The sequence below is a fragment of the Coregonus lavaretus genome (assembly GCF_964263955.1).
Source record: "Coregonus lavaretus genome assembly, chromosome: 16".
Lineage (NCBI taxonomy): Eukaryota > Metazoa > Chordata > Actinopteri > Salmoniformes > Salmonidae > Coregonus > Coregonus lavaretus.
The window spans coordinates 33,286,978-33,313,945 of NC_140003.1; the positions used below are offsets into that span (position 1 = coordinate 33,286,978).

The window sequence follows — 26,968 nt, forward strand, 5'->3', positions numbered from 1 at the left end:
CCATCGCATGATACACAGATCTCCATACATCTTTTTGACCCTGAGGAAGTGTCCTTATTTGAGCTGATATGCCAGCGCATGATCACCCACTCCTAAACTCTGAATTATTTATTAAGTTGTTTGCTACAGGCTACAGTGCTTTTGGCATTGTTGCCTTTTTCATCATTTTCCAGTACATTTTCAAACTGGACTTCACCTGTCCTTGTCAGCCGTATTATAACAAAATAGCCTGCATATTTTATATGTTGCTGCCTTTTCTTATATTGTTTTTTGCCCTGATGCTGATGGACCCACAGCGCATGAAAATCTGTAGAGGTGAATGCAGTTTTGTTCGTTGCGCAATGCTTTTCCTGAGGTCATTATCAGCTGGACTTTTATGGGTGATAACAGCACTCATTGATGGAGACTGGTTCGTGTGTTGCCTATCTGTAAACACCAAAGAGCAACTATCATGCAAAGATCCAAAAGACTGGACAAAAGAAGAAGCAGCAACATTCCGTCGCTATGTAATGTATTCTCGGGTAAGTAACCTATTTAATTAATGTACTGTAGCTTATGGGAAATAATTTTCTAATTATGAATATCCTCATTACTTTCAGACATTAGGATTGAGTATTTTGACAGTTATCTTGGCTGCGTGGGTTTTGGTAACATCCAGAGGCAAGTCATATCGGGAATATCTGTATGATGTGTACTATGAAGAGGCTGAAGACAAAAAGACAAGGAGGAAGAGGACAGAGCAATGCATCAACTAGAATCAGAACGCTCATAGGATGAACACACTCTTGAGTGAAGGCACACAGAGTGGATGACCTCGGAGTGAAGAAAGCATTAATGGAGGCTCTCAGAGTGGACCCCAGAATGGAGGCTTGGAGCATCAAGATGAACATGGATGTTCAGATGAAGCATCCTTACAGACTGATCAGAACTATTATCATGAGACAGAACCTCCGGAAGACTGCTCTGACAGGTCGGAAGAGGAATGTTTTCTCATCACGAGAAATGTAAAATAAATCACATAATTAACATGTAAAGTTTCCTTACAAAATGTTATTGCCAGTGGAAAATATTGGTTGTTAATAACCCCTGGTTTTGCAAGGTGAGAAAGGTGGTTGAATGTAAGCAATATCAGTCAGCAACCTCAGAAAAAGGCAAATCCAAAAATGTTGAGCACCAGATTTTACATAACTTAAAACATCAGCAAATTGATTAATATTGCCGGTAGCCTAACGCTACTGAACATTTTAGCTTGAGCAATGTGTATTTCATGAAATTGTATATTTCTAGTGTTGTTAAGAATTAAATATTACTCCATGACCCCTCCCCTGTATGTACTTGTCTGAGTTAACATGCCTGAGTTTTATTCTAAATAATTTGACTGGTGGTTTAGGGACTTTCTCATTCAGTGGGACAATCATTCCATCATCTCAGGTTCGAAAAACTTGGAACTGGGTATGGTTTTAACCAGGATATTTTCAAACAGCCAAAGTCATAACACCTACTTTTGTAATACATCTGGCTGTACATTTGTATGATTACTGATTGTATTGTCTGTATTATTCATAACAAAACTGGGGAATCACCAGTCAGATGGATCATTATCTGCTATTTGCCACTAAAAATGATTCTCATAGTGATTTATGAAGACCCTGGGTCATTTTCACTGGTGGATTATTTAGGATGCTTTCTGTTAAAACAGCAACTTTTTGTTTATTTTTGTTATTAATTCAAAATCTAAAAATACATATTTTCACCCATTGCAGTGATTGTTTTTACGTAATTCATGCAACTTTTCATACTCCAAATAAGCAGTTTGATCAACTGTAATGAATAATATTTTATTCAAAAACATCCACATCCTTGAGGAAGTCATCATAATCAAACACTAGCAGTTTACAGACACAACATAACATGTAAAAAATAATTAGGATTAGAAATAACATGACCCAGCAGAGATACAAGTCAGTCCTATAAATTACACTTAAATGTATTCAATGAAAATACCATGTGACCTGACCAGGAGAAACTCAAGGCCCTTGTCATAACACATGGAATACAGTATGTGAAAACAGAGCGCAGGATATGGGAAATAAAACAGTACACAGTTAGTAGGCCTGAGGTTCTGCAACCTGCCAGAAGACCATATAGAGAATAGTAGCAGCAAAGCATTCCAGCGCATTACAGCAAAGTAGTGCCAACCACATTAGCCACACTGTGTGCCAATATGTAGTGTAGGGCTCAGTAGCCAACAAGAGCAAAGGGGGGTTTTCATCAACCAGATTCATATATACAGCAAGTGTGAACCTTTTACAACCATAACATAAATCTAGCATACTACCTGGTCCTCAGTCTGGCTGCCCCCACCACCCTAACTTCCTGGTCGTCAGACCCCAAAGATGACCCTGAGGTCAGCCAGGGAGAGCTTGGTGAAGGAGGCTCCAGTCCCTGACAGCACCTTCTGTGCGAGCTCCTTCTTCTTCTCCTGCAGAGTGGAGATCTTATCCTCCACTGTGCCCTCACACACAAACCTACAGGGACACACATGCCTGTGTAAATCACTCACATCAGCTTTATACAATGTCTTTATCTAAGCTTTATCCAACAGGGCACAACCTCGAAATATGTCAATGTGATTTTCCTACAGTATCTTTGCAACCAAGCATGCTCTTACCTGTGAATGGTGACGTCTCGGTGCTGACCCACTCTGTAGATGCGGTCACAGGCCTGGTCCTCTAGAGCTGGGTTCCTGACAAAACCACAGTATAAATCAATAAAGAACACTCAGCTGGTAGTGGTGGATGGGTGTGTGTGTTGTGGGTCTCACCAGTGCATGTCCATGAGGAAGAGGTGGTTCCCTCCAACCAGGTTAATGCCCACTCCTCCAGCACACAGAGACACCAGCATCACCTAGAAACACAAAACAGAAACATTGTCTAAACTCTGCCCCTACACTGTATCCAAAGCTTACAGTAGGTAGAGCCTTTCACTGTATTTTATGGTCACGGTTGTCCATACGATACCTGTGGTCCTTTAGGGTTGGTGTTGAACTCCTCGACCAGGTCCATGCGGCGTTTGGGGTTGACAGTGCCGTCGATGACAGCGAAGCTCAGGCCCATTCTCCTCAGGTGGACGGCCACGACGCGAAGCATGCTGGTCCACTGGGACACGATCACACTGACAGACAAAGACAATGGATGATTATCTTATATGATTATTGTACAATCAAACTACAACATAACGACACATGCATTCAATCACTTTCTGACTGCACCCCTTCAGATTTGAACGAAACCTTCCAAACATGTTTAACCATGGTGGAAGTGGTCAGAAAGTGACTTTTTGAACCTGAATGCCAAAACATTCATTTACATTACATTTACGTCATTTAGCAGACGCTCTTATCCAGAGCGACTTACAAATTGGTGCATTCACCCTATAGCCAGTGGGATAACCACTTTACAATTGTTTTTTTTTTTTTTGGGGGGGGGGGGGGGGGGGGTAGAAGGATTACTTTATCCTATCCCAGGTATTCCTTAAAGAGGTGGGGTTTCAAATGTCTCCGGAAGGTGGTGAGTGACTCCGCTGTCCTGGCGTCGTGAGGGAGCTTGTTCCACCATTGGGGTGCCAGAGCAGCGAACAGTTTTGACTGGGCTGAGCGGGAACTATGCTTCCGCAGAGGAAGGGGAGCCAGCAGGCCAGAGGTGATAGGAGATAGAGGTGCTGAACGTTGACCTATTTTGCATACCCCACCCTACCGTGAGGGAAACATTTTCTATTACCAATAAACCTTTATTCGTCATGGACTTTAGTTGTCTATCAAGCTCTTCTATATACAGTGGGGGAAAAACATATTTAGTCAGCCACCAATTGTGCAAGTTCTCCCACTTAAAAAGATGAGAGAGGCCTGTAATTTTCATCATAGGTACACGTCAAATATGACAGACAAATTGAGGGGAAAAAAATCCAGAAAATCACATTGTAGGATTTTTAATGAATTTATTTGCAAATTATGGTGGAAAATAAGTATTTGGTCACGTACAAACAAGCCAGATTTCTGGCTCTCACAGACCTGTAACTTCTTCCACTCGTTACCTGTATTAATGGCACCTGTTTGAACTTGTTATCAGTATAAAAGACACCTGTCCACAACCTCAAACATTCACACTCCAAACTCCACTATGGCCAAGACCAAAGAGCTGTCAAAGGACACCAGAAACAAAATTTTAGACCTGCACCAGGCTGGGAAGACTGAATCTGCAATAGGTAAGCAGCTTGGTTTTAAGAAATCAACTGTGGGAGCAATTATTATGAAATGGAAGACATACAAGACCACTGATAATCTCCCTCGATCTGGGGCTCCACGCAAGATCTCACCCCGTGGGGTCAAAATGATCACAAGAACGGTGAGCAAAAATCCCAGAACCACACGGGGGGACCTAGTGAATGACCTGCAGAGAGCTGGGACCAAAGTAACAAAGCCTACCATCAGTAACACACTACGCCGCCAGGGACTCAAATCCTGCAGTGCCAGACGTGTCCCCCTGCTTAAGCCAGTACATGTCCAGGCCCGTCTGAAGTTTGCTAGAGTGCATTTGGATGATCCAGAAGAGGATTGGGAGAATGTCATATGGTCAGATGAAACCAAAATATAACTTTTTGGTAAAAACTCAACTCGTCGTGTTTGGAGGACAAAGAATGCTGAGTTGCATCCAAAGAACACCATACCTACTGTGAAGCATGGGGGTGGAAACATCATGCTTTGGGGCTGTTTTTCTGCAAAGGGACCAGGACGACTGATCCGTGTAAAGGAAAGAATGAATAGGGCCATGTATCGTGAAATTTTGAGTGAAAACCTCCTTCCATCAGCAAGGGCATTGAAGATGAAACGTGGCTGGGTCTTTCAGCATGACAATGATCCCAAACACACCGCCCGGGCAACGAAGGAGTGGCTTCGTAAGAAGCATTTCAAGGTCCTGGAGTGGCCTAGCCAGTCTCCAGATCTCAACCCCATAGGAAATCTTTGGAGGGAGTTTAAAGTCTGTGTTGCCCAGCGACAGCCCCAAAACATCACTGCTCTAGAGGAGATCTGCATGGAGGAATGGGCCAAAATACCAGCAACAGTGTGTGAAAATCTTGTGAAGACTTACAGAAAACGTTTGACCTGTGTCATTGCCAACAAAGGGTATATAACAAAGTATTGAGAAACTTTTGTTATTGACCAAATACTTATTTTCCACCATAATTTGCAAATAAATTCATTAAAAATCCTACAATGTGATTTTCTGGATTTTTTTTCCTCATTTTGTCTGTCATAGTTGACGTGTACCTATGATGAAAATTACAGGCCTCTCATCTTTTTAAGTGGGAGAACTTGCACAATTGGTGGCTGACTAAATACTTTTTTCCCCCACTGTATGTCTGACCAGGACTACATCATCCAGATGACATCAAACATTTGTAGTCTGAACGGGCTACATTTAAGTGTGTGGTTATACCTTTTCTGAGCCTCACTCTGCTGCCTGATCTCCTTTAGCTCTGTGAGAATGGCAGCGATCTGAAACAAGAACATGAAGAGAATAAAGCAGGTAGTAGAGTATATAGATTACAGGATAACCATATTAAAACAAACATTTTAGTGTACAGAGGGGCAGTTGGCATCACCTTGGTGCTCTCGTGGGTGTCCTCGAAGAGATCGGAGGCGAATTGGCTCCCGTTGAGGGACACGGTGGCTTTGAGGTCGGGGCCTGAGGGCTCGGAGGAGAGGCACAGGGCATTGAGCTGCTCCTCAAGGGAGAGAGTGATCCCATCCCCCTGCAGCTCAGACGGATCCAGGGTCTTTGAATAAGACACAAAGAGAACACCAGGTAAAGACAAACTTACCCAGAGTCTGTAGAGCAAGACACACACAGAGAAGAGCAGCAGGTAAAAACAACAGATGCCTGTTCCATAGACCCCAGAGATCAAAGAGAGGAGCGCAGGTAGAAGTGTGTGTGTACCTTCTTCAACAGAGACAGATGGCAGCAGCTCTGTCTGAGTCGGAGCAATAGAGACAGGATGTGAACAGTGCTGGTGGGGCCCTGGGACGAGGACACAGAGTCCGTCTGGGACACTCCAAACTCCCGGGCCACTGGGGGGGAAGTACGACGACGACGACGACGACACACATACACAATAAGAACACACATTGGTATTCTGTTCAAAGACACACAAACAGATACCTTTTTAAACAGAAAGAAAGTTGACCTCCCTTACCCTTGTCGAAGGGATTGGAGTTGTCTCCCTTTTTACCGGTGTCGCCCTCATGTCTCTTCAGATAGTTCTGCAGAGTGGACCTAGGAGAAAAAGTTCAAAGAATCAGTCATCCAGGTGTCATAAGCCATAGACCCAGAGAGAGAGGTTTCTGATACCAATCAGACAGTTGTTACCTGGACTGTGCGAACACCACATCGTAAACAGACTGCTCCTCTTCAGACAGCTTCAGGCGATGCACCTCACAGGTCCGATCTGGCAGATTCACCTGGAAAATGAAGAAGGAAATCAAGTCAGCTCATAATCCACATTACATTTACATTTTAGTCATTTAGCAGACGCTCTTATCCAGAGCGACATACAGTTAGTGAGTGCATACATTTTCATACTGGCCCCCCGTGGGAATCGAACCCACAACCCTGGCGTTGCAAACGCCATGCTCTACCAACTGAGCTACACGGGACTAAAGTGTGTGTGTGTGTCATGTACCAGAGGTTTTCCGGTAGAGTCCATCTGGTCTTTGGTGCGTCGGAGCAGCAGAGTTCTGGTCAGAATGTTAAGTCTCTCTCCTCCTCTCTTAGAGCCGTTGTCTACCTGGGTTTTCCACAGCTTGTACTCATCAAATGGGGCGCAGCGCAGAAACCTGACAAACACAGACAGAGACTTTCCCAGAGGATTCTGTGGAGGGGGTGTATTGTTATTGGACATGTCCAATATGTAATGATGTGTGTAATATAAGGGTAGAGTAAGATATGGATGGACTTACTTGAGCAGGGCGTACATATCCAGTAGGTTGTTCTGGATGGGGGTCCCAGTAACAGCCCACCTGGCCATGGCCCTCAGCTTACACACAGCCAAGGAGGTCTGTACCTTGGGGTTCTTGATGTTGTGGGCCTCGTCCAGCACAATGCGGGCCCAGGCCACCCGCATCAGAGGAGGCAGGGCTGATGGCTGGGGAGAGGGAGCGAGATGGGACGTCGTCGTAGCATCATTAGCACCATAAATACATTACACACTGTTTATCTCTGTGCGTTTATTCTTACCGCATCCTCAGAGTCCTTGCTAGGTTTCTCTGCGTCCTCCTTCTGGACTGGGACCTCCTTGGAGACAAGGCTGTAGGTGGTCACCACCACATCATGCTCAGCCAGCCTATCAGAGAGCAGGAAATAGAAAACAAATAAAATGTGTGCCAAAATCAACTTGTACACTTGACAGTGTGAGAGTCTTTTAGGTGACACAATTGTGTTAAACTCAGAGAAGCAGATGACTCGGGTGTGTCCCCCTTACACTTTGGCGTTCTTCTGGCGGTTGGGCCCGTGGTACAGGTAGATACTGAGTCGGCTGCTCTTGACGTGTCTCTCAATCTCCTTCTTCCAGTGATGAACCAAAGAGGCAGGGCAGATGATCAGAGTGCCCTGAGACACCACCAGGCTAGAGTCTGCAACACAATACAGGGTATAACAAATATATCATAGACAAGTTACTAAATACATTATATATATATACACATTGTTTACATACAGTTGAAGTCTGAAGTTTACATACACTTAGGTTGGAGTCATTAAAACTCGTTTTTCAACCACTCCACAAATTTCTTGTTAAACTATAGTTTTGACAAGTCGGTTAGGACATCTACTTTGTGCATGACACAAGTAATTTTTCCAACAATTGTTTACAGACAGATTATTTCACTTATAATTCACTGTATCACAATTCCAGTGGGTCAGAAGTTTACATACACTAAGTTGACTGTGCCTTTAAAAATTCCAGAAAACGATGTCATGGCTTTAGAAGATTCTGATAGGCTAATTGACATCATTTGAGTCAATTGGAGGTGTACCTGTGGATGTATTTCAAGGCCTACCTTCAAACTCAGTGCCTCTTTGCTTGACATCATGGGAAAATCAAAAGTAATCAGCCAAGACCTCAGAAAATATATTGACCTGCACAAGTCTGGTTCATCCTTGGGAGCAATTTCCAAACGCCTGAAGGTAACACGTTCATCTGTACAAACAATAGTACGCAAGTATAAACACCATGGGACCACGCAGCCGTCATACCGCTCAGGAAGGAGAAGCGTTCTGTCTCTTAGAGATGAACGTACCTTGGTGCGAAAAGTGCGAATCAATCCCAGAACAACAGCAAAGGACCTTGTGAAGATGCTGGAGGAAACAGGTACAAAAGTATCTATTTCCACTGTAAAACAAGTCCTATATCGACATAACCTGAAAGGCCGCTCAGCAAGGAAGAAGCCACTGCTCCAAAACCGCCATAAAAAAGCCAGGCTACGGTTTGCAACTGCACATGGGGACAAAGATCGTACTTTTTGGAGAAATGTCCTCTGGTCTGATGAAACAAAAATAGAACTGTTTGGCCATAATGACCATCGTTATGTTTGGAGGAAAAAGGGGTCGACTTGCAAGCCGAAGAACACCATCCCAACCGTGAAGCACGGGGGTGGCAGCATCATGCTGTGGGGGTGCTTTGCTGCAGGAAGGACTGGTGCACTTCACAAAATAGATGGCATCATGAGGAAGGAAAATTATGTGGATATATTGAAGCAACATCTCAAGACAACAGTCAGGAAGTTAAAGCTTGGTTGCAAATGGGTCTTCCAAATGGACAATGACCCCAAGCATCCTTCCAAAGTTGCGGCAAAATGGCTTAAGGACAACAAAGTCAAGGTATTGGAGTGGCCATCATAAAGCGCTGACCTCAATCCTATAGAACATTTGTGGGCAGAACTGAAAAAGCGTGTGCGAGCAAGGAGGCCTACAAACCTGACTTAGTTACACCAGCTCTGTCAGGAGGAATGGGCCAAAATTCACCCAACTTATTGTGGGAAGCTTGTGGAAGGCTACCTGAAACGTTTGACCCAAGTTAAACAATTTAAAGGCAATGCTACCAAATACTAATTGAGTGTATGTAAACTTCTGACCCACTGGGAATGTGATGGAAGAAATAAAAGCTGAAATAAATCATTTTCTCTACTATTATTCTGACATTTCACATTCTTAAAATAAAGTGGTGATCTTAACTGACCTAAGACAGGGAATTTTTTACTAGGATTAAATGTCAGGAATTGTGAAAAACTGAGATTAAATGTATTTGGCTAAGGTCTATGTAACTTCCGACTTCAACTGTACATGACCAAATATATCAGAATACGAGTTAATAATTACATGAGAAGATGCCATTTGATATTACCATTTTTGGAGATCCAGCCTTCCAATTTAGTGTCTTCCTCTTCCTCCTCCTCCTCCTCCTCCTTCTTCTTCTTCTTCTGGGCCAGAATGAGAGCGATCATGGTGAGGGTTTTCCCCAGGCCCATGTCATCAGCTGAGGATTAGGGGAGAAATGTTGTTAAAGCATTTTCTGAACGTTTCTGAAATACTCTGGGCATTCAACTCCTTACAAAACCCCTGGGGCTGCTGCAATCAAAGCAACTACACATACAGGCTGGTTGACCTTACCCAGGATCCCTCCACAGGGTTTCTGTGTCTCTCTCCACAACAGCCAGGCCAGGGCACGTCTCTGATGGGCCAGTAGAGGCACCTGACCAATGATAACGACCACAACATCACAGCAGATTAGGGTACCATACCCATAGACAAGAGTATATACAATATGAGGTTTAGAAAGGTTGAGGCATTGAGTAGTGTACAAGGATGTCTTGCCTTGATGCCTTTGGGGTCCGTAACCTCAGTGTCGGGGTCGGGGCAGGACTCCAAGGAGCTGTGGAGGTGGTCAATGGCCTCAGAGGTGGCATTCTTCACCGCTAGCAGACGGTTGTCTGTCATCCTGCCTCCATAGAACGCTTGGCTCTGGGGGTTCACTGGACAATCAGGGACAGACAGAAGATTATCTGACTAGAGCAGGATACAAGAATACCAAGTGTGTGTGTGTGGCCCTGTTCTATACCTCCATACATCTGAGTGTATCCCTGGCTGAGCTGCAGCCCCATTGGGCTGGTGGAGGCCTGGTACTGGGGGGGGGCAGGAGCAATGGGCAGGAGGATGGTGCCTCCCGGGCAGCTGAATGGGTTGTACTGGCTGGGAGTGGGCATCGGTTTGGCATCACCATCGCCACCCTGAGGCTCTAAAAACAGACCGTTAAATTACAAACATTCAATTGTGTTTGAAGTACCTACAATGACAATACAGTAGGCAATGTTGTGGTTAGCCAAACAGTCCAGCATCTAGCTAGGGTCTTACCTGGCTCAGTGGAAGTGGTGAGGTTGAGAGACTCCAGTGCCTCCTCCAGGTCTTTGACCTGACTCTTCAACCTCTCTCCTTTATCGGGCAGAGCAGACATATTCACCACCGACAGAGTGGCCTGAGAGAGGGAAGGAGAGTTAAATATGAACTATTTATTTCAGTGTACATTCTGACACACACACACACACACACACACGGGTGTCCCTCACCTTCTTCTGTGTGAGCTGAGCGGTGAGTTGGCTGTGCAGGGCCCTGGGGTCCTCCTGCTGACCTTTGACCTGAGAGGCAGGCTGGAACCCTGGGAAGGATGTCAGGGCTTTCTGGACCAGGGCCACTGGTACTAGAGTCGTCGTCTGTGTACCTGGCTGAACCGACACAAACTGGACATCATCTTCATCAGAACTCCACTCTCCAAACTGGTTCCCACGATGGGACTTGTCCTGGCTCTGCTGTGATGATGAAGCAGTCATTTTCTCTGCCTCCTTATCCTGTTCAGTTGTTGGAGTGGAAAGTCGCTGCGCTGGTTTATCGCATTGTGGGATTGGGGTTTTGGTCTTCTCTGTGCTCTTAGGTGCCTGGGCGTCTTTAGAGGTAGTGCCATTTGAGTCGGAGTAGCTGCTCTTCTTCCTCTCTGGGCTTGGCTTTTTCCCAGCATGCTTTCCAGACTCTTTGAGGCTATTGATTGGTGGCTCTCGTGGAGAGTATCCATGACGACCCTTTGAGGCTTTGTGTGTGTCCTCTGTATCCTGGGGCTTCGGGCTTTTCTCAGCCTCTCTTTGGCTGTGTTTGTTTGAGTTCTTGTTTTTGTCTTTCGTCTCCTTGGCAGTCTTTTCTTTCTCCTCAGGTGATGTTTCAGCACTTTTCTTATTCTCCTCAACTGATACTCTCTTCTTTATCTTCATCCCTGCTGGAAGCTGTTTGTCTCTCCAAGACTCAGAGGGACTCGACATCCCCCTCTCCTCCTTCCCCATACCTCGACCATGTTCGCTTTCTTTACCTACACTCTTGTGATGCCTCTCATTCTCTCCACCTTTCTCATTCTTTCCTTCGCCCTCATCCTCCAGTCTCCCTCCATCTTGGAGTCTCCTCCACTCTGACGTCTGGTCGGTCTTGCCTGGGGCCTTGAATGGATTTCTCTCTGGGGGCAGGCTGGAGGGCTGCAGCTGTCTGTCAGACAGTGGGCTGCATTTCTCTGCCTCTGGCTGCAGGGGTGGAGCACTAGTCAGCCATTTTGAAACACATTCAACAAGTGCTTGCCATGACAGTAATAGGCTATGAACTAGGCAATGCATACTGTATGTTCATCATTACCAGTAGTTAGACGTGCTTACCGCAGTCCAGGGAACATTGCCACACCACCTCTGACCTGCTTTCTTCCCCAAAACACATCGGTAGTACAACCTGAGAAGAGAATAGAGTGAGACACAGTATGATAATACACCTGAACGCAAACCATAGATCATAGCTAAAGTTAGAGGAAGCATCCACACGCATGCACACAGACATACCTGTAGCATCCACACGCATGCACACAGACATACCTGTAGCCCTGCTGCTGCTGACTGCGGATGAGAGTCTGGAGTTCCACCGTAGAATCCTCATGAAGCAGGCAGTGGGAGGCCGGGATACTAACAATAGCCATAAAACAGACCAGTCATATCAGTAAATGACTATTGTATAAGTCCTGTACTTTGTTAGATGTCTTTTGAGAATGCCACTGTCAGATATCAGTTGGGATGTAGCTAGTGCTCTTCATGTGAAATGTCTCCAGGAGTAAAGAGAAACATGCATCAATGAACTGACATGAGAGAACCACTTACCCTGCTACTTGGGTGAAATCACAGGGAGACCCCTGTTGACGCTCCCCGCACAAGTAGAAGCTTTTACCCTTATTTGGCCCTTCTTTCACTCCTGTCTTCAGCATGCATGTGCTGCCTGGTTAGTGTAAAGTCAAATAGATGAAAACATGAGTTCATATTCAGTAAAACACGTCTTTCTCTTACTAACGTTATCACCGTTATTGGCTGATATGATAGCTCAATGATGTTAATATTATTATTAGGCAGGTGGCTAGCATCATATTCTACCCCAAGAGATGAAGAAAACACCATTGAGCCATGTTCCCAAACTGCTAACGTTAGATAGCTACAGTAGCAAGCCAGCATACGTTTCAGAAAAGCATCTCGTTTCAGCAGGCACGAATAACAAGATAATCATTATGACAATATAACACTGACTATGTCAAAGCAAACAATATACACATTTACCGTGGGTATTGCATAGTACTATCTCCATTATCAAGAAAACGTTCCGATAATGGTCAAATTCGTTCAAAAGTACAAATGCGTTTGAACTTCTTGAAACTTCAAATTGACCAATTGGAATTGTGTTTGAAAACACCTTCCGGGTCATTAATTTAACCTTAGTTACTACATTACCCAGATTACAATGCGACCTATTTGTCTCTCTCTCGCGGGCTTTGTTTTGGTGTGGCGGCACGCTTCGAAATCGCGAAACTCCCATTTGTTGTGTGCTTTCAAAACGAAAATACATTGGATACATGTACTTGTCGCATGTAAACAAGGTACGTTATGCATGTTCGCTATGTATCCATCATTATATAATTAAAGCACAACTTTTGTCTTACTTGCCACATGGTAAAACTTTGTTGCAAGCTTGCTAGTTAGCCAAACCAAGGCGTTGTCAATGCAGTGGCAGGTAACGCGTTAGCCTGCTAACCAAGCTGTTGTAGTTATCTGTTGTTTCCAACATTATAAAACATATGTCATTTAGCACACAATATGTCATGTTAGTTACAGGTACTTTACAATTCAGGGATCTACAACTTCTTGCAACTAGTGTAAAATGCACAATGGAAATGCACAGTTGGCAAACTATACTGTACCGTTACTTAGGTAGTAAGCTGTTGCCAACAACAGTCCTTTTAAACTGTCATTTTTTGTATCTAAAGCCTAACTAACGTTACACTGTGACATGCATAACTAGCTAAATTAGGTAGTTAGCCACTTGATCGTGCATGCTGAATGAGGCACACCTTCTTACTCTTGACCTGTCTCTAAAATCTGATTTAATCTCGGATTAGCCCTGTCTGGAGAGTACCTTCATGTCATCTCCAGTTGGGTTGCAGGCTCAGCAGTCCCAAACAAACTTCCTAGCCCGATGGATGCCAAGCAGCTCCAGTGCCGGGGTTATCCTGAACCCCTCCCTAGACCTGGCTGAGTCTCTTCGACACCGCTCTGTCTGGGGGTCCAGGGTCGTGGACGACTCCTTCGCCTCTCAATTCGTTCCACTCCCGGTCTCCAGTAGCAGCAGTTGTCTCAGTGTAAATTCTCTCGTCCATGATGCTGAGTCCGGGACAGAATTGAGCAAACAGAACCAGCGACCTGGGGATAGGCCTTTGTCTGAAAGACAGTTTGCTGGACTGCAGACAGCGGCGTCTCAAGGGTTGACATTACATGGAGAGATGGACAGTATGGAGAAGTTGGTAAAGCAGTCTCGGGACCTTCCCCTGATACTGGAACTCGAACAGGTAAGAAAAAAAACATGATTGAATGGCTTCATAAAATATTTGAGATGATGATGACTAAAATGACTGTTTGGAATGGCTTGTCATTTCCAGGTAGGTAGGCCTACAGTAGAAGTCGGAAGTTTACATACGCCTTAGCCAAATACATTTAAACTCAATTTTTAACAATTCCGAACATTTAATCCTAGTAAAAAGTCCCTGTTTTATGTCAGTTAGGATCACCACTTTATTTTAAGAATGTGAAATGTCAGAATAATAGTAGAGATTTATTTCAGCTTTTATTTATTTCATCACATTCCCAGTGGGTCAGAAGTTTACATGCACTCAATTAGTATTTGGTAGCATTGCCTTTAAATTGTTTAACTTGGGTCAAACGTTTCAGGTAGCCTTCCACAAGCTTCCCACAATAAGTTGGGTGAATTTTCACCTATTCCTCCTGACAGAGCTGGTGTAACTGAGTCAGGTTTGTAGGCCTCCTTGCATTTTCAGTTCTGCCCACAAATGTTCTATATGATTGAGGTCAAGGCTTTGTGATGGCCACTCCAATACCTTGACTTTGTTGTCCTTAAGCCATTTTGCCACAACTTTGGAAGTATGCTTGGGGTCATTGTCCATTTGGAAGACTCATTTGCGACCAAGCTTTAACTTCCTGACTGATGTCTTGAGATGTTGCTTCAATATATCCACATAATTTCCCTTACTCATGATGCCATCTATTTTGTGAAGTGCACCAGTCCCTCCTGCAGCAAAGCACCCCCACAGCATGATGCTGCCACCCCCGTGCTTCACGGTTGGGATGGTGTTCTTCGGCTTGCAAGCAACCCCCTTTTTCCTCCAAACATAACAATGGTCATTATGGCCAAACAGTTATATTTTTGTTTCATCAGACCAGAGGACATTTCTCCAAAAAGTAAGATCTTTGTCCCCATGTGCAGTTGCAAACCGTAGTCTGGCTTTTTTATGGCGGTTTTGGAGCAGTGGCTTCTTCCTTGCTGAGCGGCCTTTCAGGTTATGTCGATATAGGACTTGATTTACTGTGGTTATAGATACTTTTTTACCTGTTTCCTCCAGCATCTTCACAAGGTCCTTTGCTGTTGTTCTGGGATTGATTTGCACTTTTCGCACCAAAGTACGTTCATCTCTAGGAGACAGAACGTGTCTCCTTCCTGAGCGGTATGACGGCTGTGTGGTCCCATGGTGTTTATACTTGCGTACTATTGTTTGTACAGATGAACGTGGTACCTTCAGGCGTTTGGAAATTGCTCCCAAGGATGAACCAGACTTGTGCAGGTCTACACATTTTTTTCTGAGGTCTTGGCTGATTTCTTTTGATTTTTCCCATGATGTCAAGCAAAGAGGCACTGAGTTTGAAGGTAGGCCTTGAAATAAATCCACAGGTACACCTCCAATTGACTCAAATGATGTCAATTAGCCTATCAGAATCTTCTAAAGCCATGACATCATTTTCTGGAATTTTTAAAGGCACAGTCAACTTAGTGTATGTAAACTTCTGACCCACTGGAATTGTGATACAGTGAAATAATCTGTCTGTAAACAATTGTTGGAAAAATTACTTGTGTCATGCAAAGTAGATGTCCTAACCAACTTGCCAAAACTATAGTTTGTTAACAAGACATTTGTGCAGTGGTTGAAAAATGAGTTTTAATGACTCCAACCTAAGTGTATGTAAACTTCCGACTTCAACTGTATGTCTAGTGTTGTACAACAAGGACATAAGCACTGCAGCCCGTAGTGCTGTTATCTAGGCAAATGCTTTGTTGTAATTGAGGCACTGATTATTGATGTTGTGTGCTGTATTTTGAAGCAGTGCTTATTGGTACTGTAATGTGCCATGTTTTAGCTGAGGCAGTGGCAGCAGCACATGCAGGAGCAGCTGAGAGCCTACCAGCTGGAGGAGCTGGTCCGTCTCCAGGAGGAGCAACAGGGGCTACTGAGCATGGTGCATGTGGCTCAACAGGATGGAGCAGGTACTGAAAACACGCTCACATTCCCTGTTATTGCTGTGTCATTGATGTTATTCCGGTGGTATTACTGAGCAGGCTGGATGGAGCAGGAAGCTCCAGTTATTGAGTTTGACAAGACTGTGTGGTTTCCCACAGATTACATAGAGACCTCCAGGTTGACGGGAACAGACTGGGGAGAGGGCACTCTATTGGGGGACGCCCCCCTCTCTCACAGACCCCCAACAGCCCAGAGCTTCCCTATAGCCCCCCCACAAGGGCCTGTGTCTTCCCAGCTTTGGAGACAGGGTCCTACCTTCCAGCAGCCTCCAAGGGGCCAGGAGCAGGAGGGAGAGTATCAGGACCAAACACTGGGTAGGAAAAGTGCTTACTGGGGGAAAATGTACTTACCATGACTGTGATATGTGGTTGTCTCACCTAGATACCTTAAGCGGGAGGCGCTAACTGTAAGTCGATCTGGATAAGAGCGTCTGCTAAATGTCTAAAATGTCAAATGTGCCCAGGTGCTTAAAAGCATTTAAAAGTGCTTTTACATGAGCATTGACTCAAACTCTGTTGTAACTCACACAGGGACAGAAGCATGGAGCAGTCCACACAAACATCAGCTGAGTGGGGATGCTGATCATATGGGTGATAATGAGGAGATGGAAGAAGTCACGTTATCCCCCCATTTTGCTCCCACTATGACTGAAGACTGCAAAGCATACAGAGGAGATGACAGTGAACTAAACTCACAGGACAGGTAAATGTTTAATTTCATATTTGAGATAAACATCTAAACATGATTTATTTCACTATTCTCAGTCAACTTACAGTACAGACTACAAAGTGATTTAGCTATGTGTTTATATGCTCTACTCCAGACCCATTAAACCAGGAATAGAGGGGCAGAAGCAGACGTTTGAGGAGCTCCTGGAGGAACAGCTGAGACTGGAGGAGCAGAGACTGAAGACCACCCAGCAGCAGCAGGTCAGAGACTAACCCTATCATCGCTACACTACACTAAATATGGGCTGTAGATAGACTAAAAGGGTAGCTCACCCAAGTGACAAGTTTGAGGTCGATTTAGGTATGGTGGTCTTTGGAGCTACAGTACCATTCCCTTTTTTGGGGGGCATGCAACATTGCTAATGCTAAGCTGTCTCTCCATCCCAACAGAGCCCAGAGGCAGTTGAGGGAGCCAGTCCAAGAGCCAATCCCAAAAGGGCCTTCCTGAGGCGAGGGGAGGGCCTCTCCAGATTCGCCAACAGAGGCAAAGCTCCTTTACCCAACAGTCGGAGACCCCAAAAAGACCCCAAACCCCAGGGCAAGGTCAGCACCCGTTGGACCTCAGAGTCCAAGCCCACCCAGAGGGTCAGTCAGTGGCCACCCATACAGCGCAAGACTTCTGTGCTCAACAAGGAGAACAGACCCAGAGATCCCTGCTCACCCCTCCTGGACAGTGGCAGACCAGAGAGCAAGACAGCCCAGCCAGACTCAGTGAGACCTGGAGTCCTGGGCAGTCACCACAGACCGAACATGGCGACATCTGACCTTCTGAGACCTAGGGAGGTGATTAGTAACAAGGTGGGTGGGACTTCTCAGCCTGTGAATAGAACTCCTGCAGCTGTAACTAAACAGTTTGGGCTTGAGGAGAGGACTGGGGCCCTGCAGAGGAATGGAATTGGTCCACTGAGACCGGATGGCGCAGCAGAGGGAAAACCAGGCGTTGTTCCAGAGTATTCCTTTGAGCTGTCATTTCAGGAGAAGCTGCAGCGCTGGGACTGTGACCATCACAAGGAGTGTGTGGAGCTGGGAGAGTTTGAGCTGCTGGAGCAGGCAGCCGAGGAGCTCTCTTTCTCCTCCAACTCATCCTTCGTCATGAAGGTTTGTAATGTCTTTTTATAATGTATGGCATACATTTTTGGGGGATGTTTCACAAATGAATCCTACACAGTTGCTTATTAAATGTAAACCTACAGGTGCTGCAGCTGGACCAGCAACACCCCCTCCATGGCAGCTGGGGGCGCCACCCGCAACGCCTGTCCTCCACTCCAATCAAATCCCCCAAACCCTCGCCAACTAAAGGGGTTCACAGCGGAGGCACCAGTAAAAGTGGCCTAGGCACAGGGACCAGCTCCTCTGAATCACCAGGAGTATCTGCTGTGAGGGCAAAGGAGGTTGTGATGAGGGAAAACAGCAAAGCCACTGAGGAGGAAGATGAAGTGAGTGACCGCAAACAACATGAGGAAATCTCTGATGTCTCATTCCACAGTAGGTCTGAATTTGGGGATCGGGAGGAAGTAGCCCGACCGCCGTACCAAACTATACTTCCCAGCAACCTCTGGGAAAACCCGCTCCCCACATCCAACCCTCCATACGACAAGAGGTCATATCAGGACAGAGAGGGGGGTTCAGGCCAGGCAGAGGGGGGTGGGGAGAGTGAACTTGACGACTCCACCCTATTGAATGACAGAGAAGAGGGGGAACGCGAGGGTCGGTTGGTGTTTGATGACGATGACACCTGGAATGACCTGGAGGAGGCTGGCAGCATCGTTGAGGACCACAGCAGAACAAAAGGCGCTGCTACAGGAAACAGCCACACTCTCACAGTAACAGGAAACGACATCTCACCCCCAGAGAGGATGCTGAATAGAAAGGTGGCTGTGGCCAAAGGGGTGGAGCTGGAGAGAGTGTCAGTTATCACAGCAGCCAACCAGGAGCCAGATCCTCCTCCCGCCTCCCAACTTATGGCCAGGCTGTTCCCCTCACTGAAGCCCAAGACCCAGGTCCCTCCTCCACCTCAACCAGAGCCTAGGAAGACTGAGGATGGACCAGGTGAGAGAGACAGTGCAAACACACTCTTAACCCAGGGGAGCACCTCAACAGCAGCTCTCCAACTTTTTTTCCCTTCCAAAGTTGGTCGCACCAGCATTAAACTCTGTGTGTGTGTGGTCAGGCCAGCAGCAGCAGTCCTGGCAGCTGAGGGAGAGGCTGGTGGAGATGGAGCTGGAGATAGAACGATTCAGGACAGAGAATGCTGCCCTGGCCAGACTCAGACTGGAGAACGAGAAAAACCAGGAATATCTCAGGTATCAACCATCTGGTCTGAACTGGAATGGGACAGTTTTCCCCTCATTCAATGGCATTGTTACAAAATGAATATTTAGTAACCCCCATATTAAATTGATTAATATTGGGTATAAAAGTGTCTGAAAAACATTGATTTTGTCTCTATTCCAGGAAGGAGAGGGCAGAGTTTGAGCAGTGGAAGGCTGAGGAGCTGGCCCGGTTTGAAGAGTTCAAGAGGGAGGAGACTAAGAAGCTACAGAAGGAACGCAAGGTGTTTGAGAAGCACGCCTCCGCCGCCAGGGCCATACCAGACAAGAGGGAGCGCGATGAGATCCAGGTGAGACACATTTTTACATTTGAGTCATTTAGTAGACGCTCTTATCCAGAGCGACTTACAGGAGCAATTGCCTTGCTCAAGGGCACAGCAACAGATTTTTCACGTAGTCGGCTCGGGGATTCGAACCAGCGACCTTTCGCTTACTGTCCCAATGCTCTTAACCATTAGGCTACCTGTCGCAGACACACACACAGGTCTTGTATCCCCCAACGACCCTGCCTCGTACCCCTCAGGCCCTGAAGCAGCAGCAGAGTTCCCTGCAGGAGGAGCTGAAGCGGAGAGAGAGCCGCTGGTCCACCACACACAGCCGTCTCCGGCAGCAGATAGACTCCCTGAGCTCAGACAACAGCGCCCTAAGAGACGAGGTCCGCACCCTGGAGAAACTACGCCTCAGCACCTGGAGGAAGACTGGGACGGACAGCGACAGAGAGGAAGACAGGCGGGAGAAGGAGAGAGAGCGGGAGGGACCCGGGCCGTTGGACAGCAACATTGCTTTTGGAGCCAGGGACCTCAAATCAGCAGTGAGTTTACAGATTTACTACTACCACCATTTTGTGATTTTCCTGTTTTATTCTCTGTGTTCTGAATTCAACACGACGGTTATAAATTCTGTCATTTGTTGGACTAATGCAGTGTGTGTTTGTGTGTTCAGAGTCCTGACACAGTGAGGAGCAGCCCACCACAGAGCAGTATCTCCTGTAGAGGCAGCCCTGCCATTCAAGGTACAAGGAATGCAGCTACATATGGACTAATCATGATACTTTCCATGGACTCAACAAAGGGAGTTAAATCAAGAAATGCTATTTATTTATTCAGTTATATGTGGAGGTATTGTTCTACATTGTGTTGTCTATCTTTAACAGAAGGTATCAGGGGCATCCTAAAGAGGTCAGCCCCTACACCAGCCGCAGCACCCGGTCCCGCTCACAGTTACAGCTCAGAGGAACAACCATCTTCTTTGACCAGAAGTCACCACCCAGCACAGAGCCACGACCACTCACACAACCTGTCCCCTGTGAGTTACGGCCACACAGCCTTCATCGTTCACATTTAATCCCAAAATGCTCTTTATAACGGATGCAGTTGTAGCAAATTGGGATGCCGTGTGTTAGCAGCATGAATACGGAGTTGGTTGTAGCCTTGATCGGCGTCTTCGTCCCCTAGTCTAAAAAGGATTACCACAGATGCCAACTACCGGTACAAGGAATCCTCACTCCGCTAGTGAACGTGCCAAGGGGTGCATTTTATACCGTACTAGCGTGTAAGCATAACCATAATAGCACCATTCAAAGCATTTAGTTGCAACTCTGATTGTCGCGTCTGTAGATTGGTGGTCAGTATCTAGTTGGCTAATGTTAGTCGCACAGGTGGCAGGCTACCTTAATTTAACATTTGCGCTACCCAGTTCACCAGCTCTGTAATTTGCTGGCCAGTGATGCTACCTACAGTAGCACGTTCACTAGCAGCTGTAGCTCAGTTGGTAGAGCATGGTGCTTGCAACGCCAGGGTTGTGGGTTCGTTTCCCACGGGGGGCCAGTATGAAAAAGTATGCACTCACTAACTGTAAGTCGCTCTGGATAAGAGCATCTGCTAAATGACTAAAATGTAAATCTGACATAAATCACTAGCCTTTTTAATGATTTAATGAAATAACCTCCATAATGCTATACACCCATAGAATTACATAATATTACTATTAGTAATTTAATAGGATCTCTGTGTATACACCACCATTGTTGTTGTGGTGTTTGAATGTAGACTGTTTTTACCCACAGAGGGGTCGAGGTCTACAGACTGAGTCCACAGAGGTCAAAGAGCAGCAAAAGCTAAGTCAGGATGTCATCATCCATCCTGATGGAAAGGTGAGGGGGGATGAGGATTGGGAGGGAATTTTGTGAAAATACTTTTGAATTCAGTTTGTCACTCAAAGCAGGTATTGTCTCAGAGCCATACATTTTATTAAGAGTTCGGCCCGGTTTTAGAACGGACGGCATGTTTGCGCCTTTATTCTCAATGTTGATATAACAATACGAGAGCGCCACCGACAATTCCCTATGAAATTACTGTAAACAAGCAAAATGGAGCAGCGAATTTAACAGGCGTTGTTATTGATTAGCATTCGTGATAATGGGTATCCAAGGCAGTACTGTGTTGTCGTCAACAAATTGCATATCTGCTTTCACTGGACATCTTCATAGTTTTCAAAACCTATCAGTAATAAACAACACAAGGTGGAAGCATCAATTATCACTTAGCAACAGCTATGGAGGAGATAGTGGCGCTCTCGGAACGATCAGACAGAAACCGCATTGACCCAACTTTCTAAATAATGCACACGGAGTCTACAAAACACTAGGAACACCTTCCTAATATTGAGTTGCACCCCCTTTTTGCCATCAGAACAGCATCGACTCAAGGTGTCGAATGTGTTCCACAGGGATGCTGGCCCATGTTGACTCCAATGCTTCCCACAGTTGTGTCAAGTTGGCTGGATGTCCTTTGGGTGGTGGACCATTCTTGAAACAAACAGGAAACTGTTGAGCGTGAAAAACCCAGCAGCGTTGCAGTTCTTGACACACAACCGGTGCGCCAGGCACATATACCATACCCCGTTCAAAGGCACTTAAATCTTTTGTCTTGCCCACTCACCCTCTGAATGGCACACATACACAATCCATGTCTGAAGGCTTAAAAATCCTTCTTTAACCTGTCTCCTACCCTTAATCTACACTAATTGAAGTGGATTTAACAGATTACATCAATAAGGAATCATAGCTTTCACCTGGTCAGTCTCATGGAAAAAGGTGTTCCTAATGTTTTGTACACTCAGTGTATATGACTGGATTGTATTAATGGATTTACAGTACCAGTCAAAAGTTTGGACACCTACTCATTCAAGTGTTTTTCTTTATTTTTACTATTTTCTATGTTGTAGAATAATATTGAAGACATCAAAACTATGAAATAACACATATGGAATCATGTAGTAACCAAAGAAGTGTTCAAATATTCTTCAAAGTAGCCACCCTTTGCCTTGACAGCTTTGCACACTCTTGGCATTCTCTCAACCAGCTTCATGAGGAATGTTTTTCCAACAGTCTTGAAGGAGCTCCCACATATGCTGAGCACTTGTTGGCTGCTTTTCCTTCACTCTGCAGTCCAACTCATCCCAATTTTAGATATTGGTGTCCTTTAGTAGTGGTTTCTTTGCAGCAATTCGACCATGAATGCCTGATTCGCGCAGTCTGTTACTTGAACTCTGTGAAGCATTTATTTGGGCTGCAATCTGAGGTGCAGTTAACTCTAATTAACTTATCCTCTGCAGCAGCTGTAACTCTGGGTCTTCCTTTCCTGTGGCGGTCCTCAAGAGACACAGTTTCATCATAGCGCTTGATGGTTTTTGCGACTGCACTTGAAGAAACTTTAAAAGTTCTTAATTTCCCAAATTGACTGACCATGTCTTAAAGTAAAGTAATGATGGACAGTCGTTTCTTTGCTTATTTGAGCAGTTCTTGCCATAATATGGACTTGGTCTTTTACCAAATAGCGCTATTTGCTGTATTCTACCCCTACCTTGTCAGAACACAACTGATTGGCTCAAACGCATTGAGGAAGGAAATTGCACAAATTCACTTTTAACAAGGCACACCTGTTAATTGAAATGAATTCCAGGTGACTACCTCATGAAGCTGGTTGAGATAATGCCAAGCGTGTGCAAAGCGTCTCTCCTTTGAATAATCTCAAATATTTTGATTTGTTTAACACTTTTTTGGTTACTACATGATTACATGTGTAATTTCATAGTTTGTTTCCACTATTATTCTACAATGTAGAAAATAGTAAAAATAAAGAGAAACCCTTGAATGAGTAGGTGTCCAAACTTTTGATTGGTACTGTATGTAGTGCTTTTCCAGGATCTGAAAGTGCTCTACATTGACTGGGGTATGTGTTCCTGTCTAAGATGGAGAGGGTGCTGGCCTGTGGCGGGAGACTTATCATCTTTCCCAATGGGACCAGGAAGGAGGTGTTAGCAGACGGACTGACAGCCAAAGTCACCTTCTTCAACGGGGACATCAAGCAGGTCATGGCCGACCAGAGAGTGGTGAGTTACTGACAGTGACCCTTCCCTGGCCTTGGTTCAACACCTTTCTTAATCAGTGGTGCAGATATCTTAAATGGGATATTAAACAAATGAATCCCCGAGCTGTGTGGTAGGGTCTTAACTAATGTGGTCCTCTTACAGATCTACTACTATGCTGATGCCCAGACCACTCACACCACCTATCCTGACGGCATTGAGGTTCTGCAGTTCCCCAACAACCAGACCGGTGGGACTTGATCGATTGCATTTATTCAATGGAAACATTTAATTAATCAACTTAATTTCCCCCCTTCTCTACCACCCTGTTCTGACCCAAAACGTGTATAAGAAGTCCTCATTTCCTTCTGCAGAGAAGCATTTCCCTGATGGTCGTAAGGAAATCACATTCCCTGACCAGACAGTGAAGAACCTGTATCCAGATGGGACGGAGGAGAGTGTGCTCACTGACGGGACCATCATACAAGTTAACCTGTAAGTCCATGGAGCTTACATCTGTGTCTGTATCTATCCATGTTCTCTACACTGACATGCATCTGATCTGATAAAATGAAGAGTTCCCAATATCTGTATGTCTCTTTCGTGAAGTCAGTGGTTTTAGGGGTGGTTTAAGTGCGTCTCTCTCGTATCTTTCACCACTGTCCTCATGTTCACATTCTCCTCTCCTCCAGGGATGGCAGTAAGGAGATCCAGTTCAACACAGGCCAGAAGGAGGTCCACACAGCAGACTATAAAAGGAGGGAGTACCCAGATGGCACTTTGAAGACCGTCTATACAGACGGCAGACAAGAGACCAGCTACCCCACCGGACGCCTCAGAGTCAAAGACAAGTACGGCAACGTTGTCATGGACAACAGGCCCTAGGACTGTTTACGCTAAGGCTGAATCACAATTGAACATTTGTTTGTGTGAGTTTAATGTAGTGCGAGTGGCTGTTTTATTTGTAAAAATGTTTAATACATGCTGATTGTACATGTATTTTGTAAAATAAAATGTTTATCAAATCACTGCGCACATTCAGGGAGTGTATTGAGACATTGAAGCAGTTTTAAATGAAAACAATGAATACTTCTGTACCCTTCATACAGACAGTATTTCAGTTAGAAAATAAAGCTACATTCTGCTAAATAAACATCTAAACTTTAAATAAAACAATGTTCAAGATTTACATGTACTGTATATTCAAGGCAGCATTCTCTCACAATGCAGAACGAACAGGGAACCCGTCCACATCACAGCAGATATCTGGAGGGGTCAAAGGAGAGAAAGGTTACCAAGTGTACTGGATAACATTCAGACTACAGAAAGACTTGACGTCGCTCACTTGAACAAACTGATTAGTGTTAACAGATTTTTACACTTTCTTTGAAAAGCACTCCTGAGTAGTGTTGTTACTAACGATATGATGCCCCCGGATGCTTGTTCCCGTTTTCTAAACGTTATGCGCTACGCAAAAAAACCTGTAGCTGATATTCATTCACACTTCTACTCAATACAACACGTAATTAATTAACTGTATAAAAGAATACTGCATAGAATGGATGATTTGCAAAAGCCTACCTGTGATTCCGCTGGAGGAATGGAAGGAAGATACGTACATGCATAATATCCTGCATGTCATTGTGGCAGCAAGGGGAAAACGCTGCATGAAACAAACAGTCTCCCTCAAACCACTCACTCTCCCACAAACCCACTGCTCCCAACTTTAAAAGCGTTAGGCACCGAACAGAATTTAAGGAGCACCAGAAAGAATTTCTGATATAGTTTAGGTTTACATTAGGCCTATATGAATCCTACCTTGAGAAGTAGTGCATCCCAATATGTTGTATGCTTACTGTGACTGTCACCCTGATATTGGCTACTAGGTAGCTACTTCCCACACTGTTGCTGGACAGTAGTGTTTGTCAAGCAGGAGCGAAGAGTACTGTGTCGCGGTGTTGTTGCCGTTCATGCCCTCCCCATTGAGTAGTAGACTGTATGCATCTGTATGGTTATCAATACTAGTTATTTATTGTGTAGGCTACTATCCTACTTGAAATAAAATCATGGTAGGAATGAAATGGCTATGTTAGTTACCCGGCTTATCGACTAGTCGTGCAGCCCAAACAGCCACGCAAGATTAGCTGATTCGCTTTCCATACCCACTCCATTCCATTCGACACACCCACTCGCCCATACTCCGGTTGCCATATTGGGCTGTAGCTATCCATACTTGCCTTTGAAGCACATCTCATGAGTAGCAGACCCTTTACTTTCTTCCTGTGCCAATCAAATTTGCCTAGACCTACTGTCAAGTTAGCAGGTTGTTAGCTAGCTAGGTAACATGACTGAACAATGTTTGTTATCAAACCAATAATTAGCAATCCAGGATTAGTTTAAAACGGCCGGTGACATGGTTTGTTAAATTATATAAAATGCGTGCAGGAAGGGAAAAAAAAGTAGCTCTGCAAATATGGGTCATATTTTTGGAACCGTTTGGGCTAGAGACAGTTTTCTTTGCTGTAAAGCTGCAAGCACACCTGTCGCGAAGCGGTGCTCAGAGGCTACGTGACAGCGAACTTGCAAAGCCTACTCAGACTGGCTTGTGCTCTTGGTCATATCAGGCAATGAAATTATACAATGTATCAACTTTGCTCACTCTGCGCCTTGCTCCAATGTATTAAATGTACAAATGTAACAACAGATCTGCATCTCCGCGCGCCTTCACAGCCAAATTATATTTGAAAAACTGATGGAGGAATAGATGCGCAGGAAGAGCGGACAGAGAGAAACAGGTGAGTGAAGGCTGGTAGGGGATGCGGCTGGCTGATTACAGCTGCCACATGTGGACATTATTGGACTGACGCAAGAGACTATAGTTATCTTTTATTAAGCAACAGTAACTAAAGAATGTTATAAACAGCACCAGATGTTTTTTTAGATCGGTAGGGCTGAAAAATGTGGTAGTATCATATGGTACTACGGTATTCTAAAACGTTGGTATCATGACGTTTTGGTACGGTGATATTACCGGTATACCGTGCAACACTACTCCGGAGTGAGAGCCAAACCCACCTTTCTCTCTTGCTGTAGTGTGTCTCAGTCAAAGTCAGCCAGTCCTTTCTCCACCAGAGGCAGGTAGACCAGAGCTCCATCCTCGTCATACAGGAACACAGACAGCTCAGGTTCAGTGGCCTGAGACAACCAGGAAACACCATTATCACTAAAACTACACTATAGCTTCATTATCATGATTGGCGAAGATGACCAACAGCACCAAGATTACCATCTCACAATGACCTTATTGGATGAATGGTATGTGAACGGTATACTGTGAGTAACCACAATACACACACAACAATTCTGCTGCTATCGCCCTTGTTGTGCAGAGACCACAGTGACGCTGAAAGCCAATAATCCACTATCATAACCATGACCACACTTAATGTGTCATTGTCTATCCAGCTTCTTATGGCTGCCACTGATATGACGGGGGTAACTAAAGGC

The 26,968-nt window shown here is 45.1% G+C and overlaps 3 protein-coding genes across 3 annotated transcripts in view; 1 reads left to right on the forward strand and 2 right to left on the reverse strand.

Moving 5' to 3' along the window:
* Nucleotides 1–1,819: 1,819 nt before the first annotated feature.
* Nucleotides 1,820–12,827, reverse strand: ttf2 (transcription termination factor, RNA polymerase II). Its single transcript, XM_084179487.1, has 23 exons — nucleotides 12,734–12,827; nucleotides 12,287–12,401; nucleotides 12,008–12,094; nucleotides 11,798–11,867; nucleotides 10,676–11,668; nucleotides 10,464–10,584; nucleotides 10,171–10,347; nucleotides 9,927–10,084; nucleotides 9,723–9,804; nucleotides 9,457–9,588; nucleotides 7,537–7,687; nucleotides 7,293–7,398; nucleotides 7,016–7,200; nucleotides 6,739–6,892; nucleotides 6,426–6,517; nucleotides 6,253–6,332; nucleotides 5,997–6,127; nucleotides 5,662–5,835; nucleotides 5,496–5,554; nucleotides 3,021–3,174; nucleotides 2,825–2,907; nucleotides 2,672–2,746; nucleotides 1,820–2,528 (listed from the first exon to the last, which is right to left on the reverse strand). Exons 1-23 carry the CDS (start codon nucleotides 12,759–12,761, stop codon nucleotides 2,384–2,386), a joined length of 3,552 nt encoding a protein of 1,183 aa, XP_084035613.1. The 5' UTR covers nucleotides 12,762–12,827; the 3' UTR covers nucleotides 1,820–2,383.
* Nucleotides 12,828–13,650: 823 nt separating this feature from the next.
* Nucleotides 13,651–24,488, forward strand: LOC311143800 (centrosomal P4.1-associated protein-like; the record flags this gene model as incomplete). Its single annotated transcript, XM_084179681.1, has 16 exons — nucleotides 13,651–14,016; nucleotides 15,875–16,001; nucleotides 16,134–16,329; nucleotides 16,859–16,964; nucleotides 17,154–17,861; nucleotides 17,957–18,812; nucleotides 18,934–19,066; nucleotides 19,218–19,383; nucleotides 19,617–19,904; nucleotides 20,036–20,105; nucleotides 20,247–20,398; nucleotides 21,159–21,245; nucleotides 23,345–23,485; nucleotides 23,627–23,711; nucleotides 23,836–23,956; nucleotides 24,154–24,488. 16 exons carry the CDS (start codon nucleotides 13,651–13,653, stop codon nucleotides 24,344–24,346), a joined length of 3,795 nt encoding a protein of 1,264 aa, XP_084035807.1. The 3' UTR covers nucleotides 24,347–24,488.
* A 158-nt stretch (nucleotides 24,489–24,646) lies between these two features.
* rnf17 (ring finger protein 17) overlaps nucleotides 24,647–26,968 on the reverse strand; it is a gene marked incomplete at its 5' end in the record, with an annotated part of 36,212 nt that continues 33,890 nt past the window's right edge. Inside the window, 2 exons of the mRNA XM_084179346.1 lie at nucleotides 24,647–24,727; nucleotides 26,537–26,656. Coding sequence (XP_084035472.1) covers nucleotides 26,561–26,656 — 96 coding nt within the window. The 3' untranslated portion in view covers nucleotides 24,647–24,727; nucleotides 26,537–26,560. The remainder of the gene's footprint in view (nucleotides 24,728–26,536; nucleotides 26,657–26,968) is intronic.

Coding starts and splice junctions, on each gene's coding strand:
- ttf2 (XM_084179487.1), bottom strand. CDS start 12,761: ATGGAGATAGTACTATGCAATACCCACG. Junction 11,669..11,797: donor GCAATGTTCCCTGGACTGCG/GTAAGCACGTCT, acceptor CCACCCCTGCAG/CCAGAGGCAGAGAAATGCAG. Junction 2,747..2,824: donor TTCCTCATGGACATGCACTG/GTGAGACCCACA, acceptor TGGTTTTGTCAG/GAACCCAGCTCTAGAGGACC.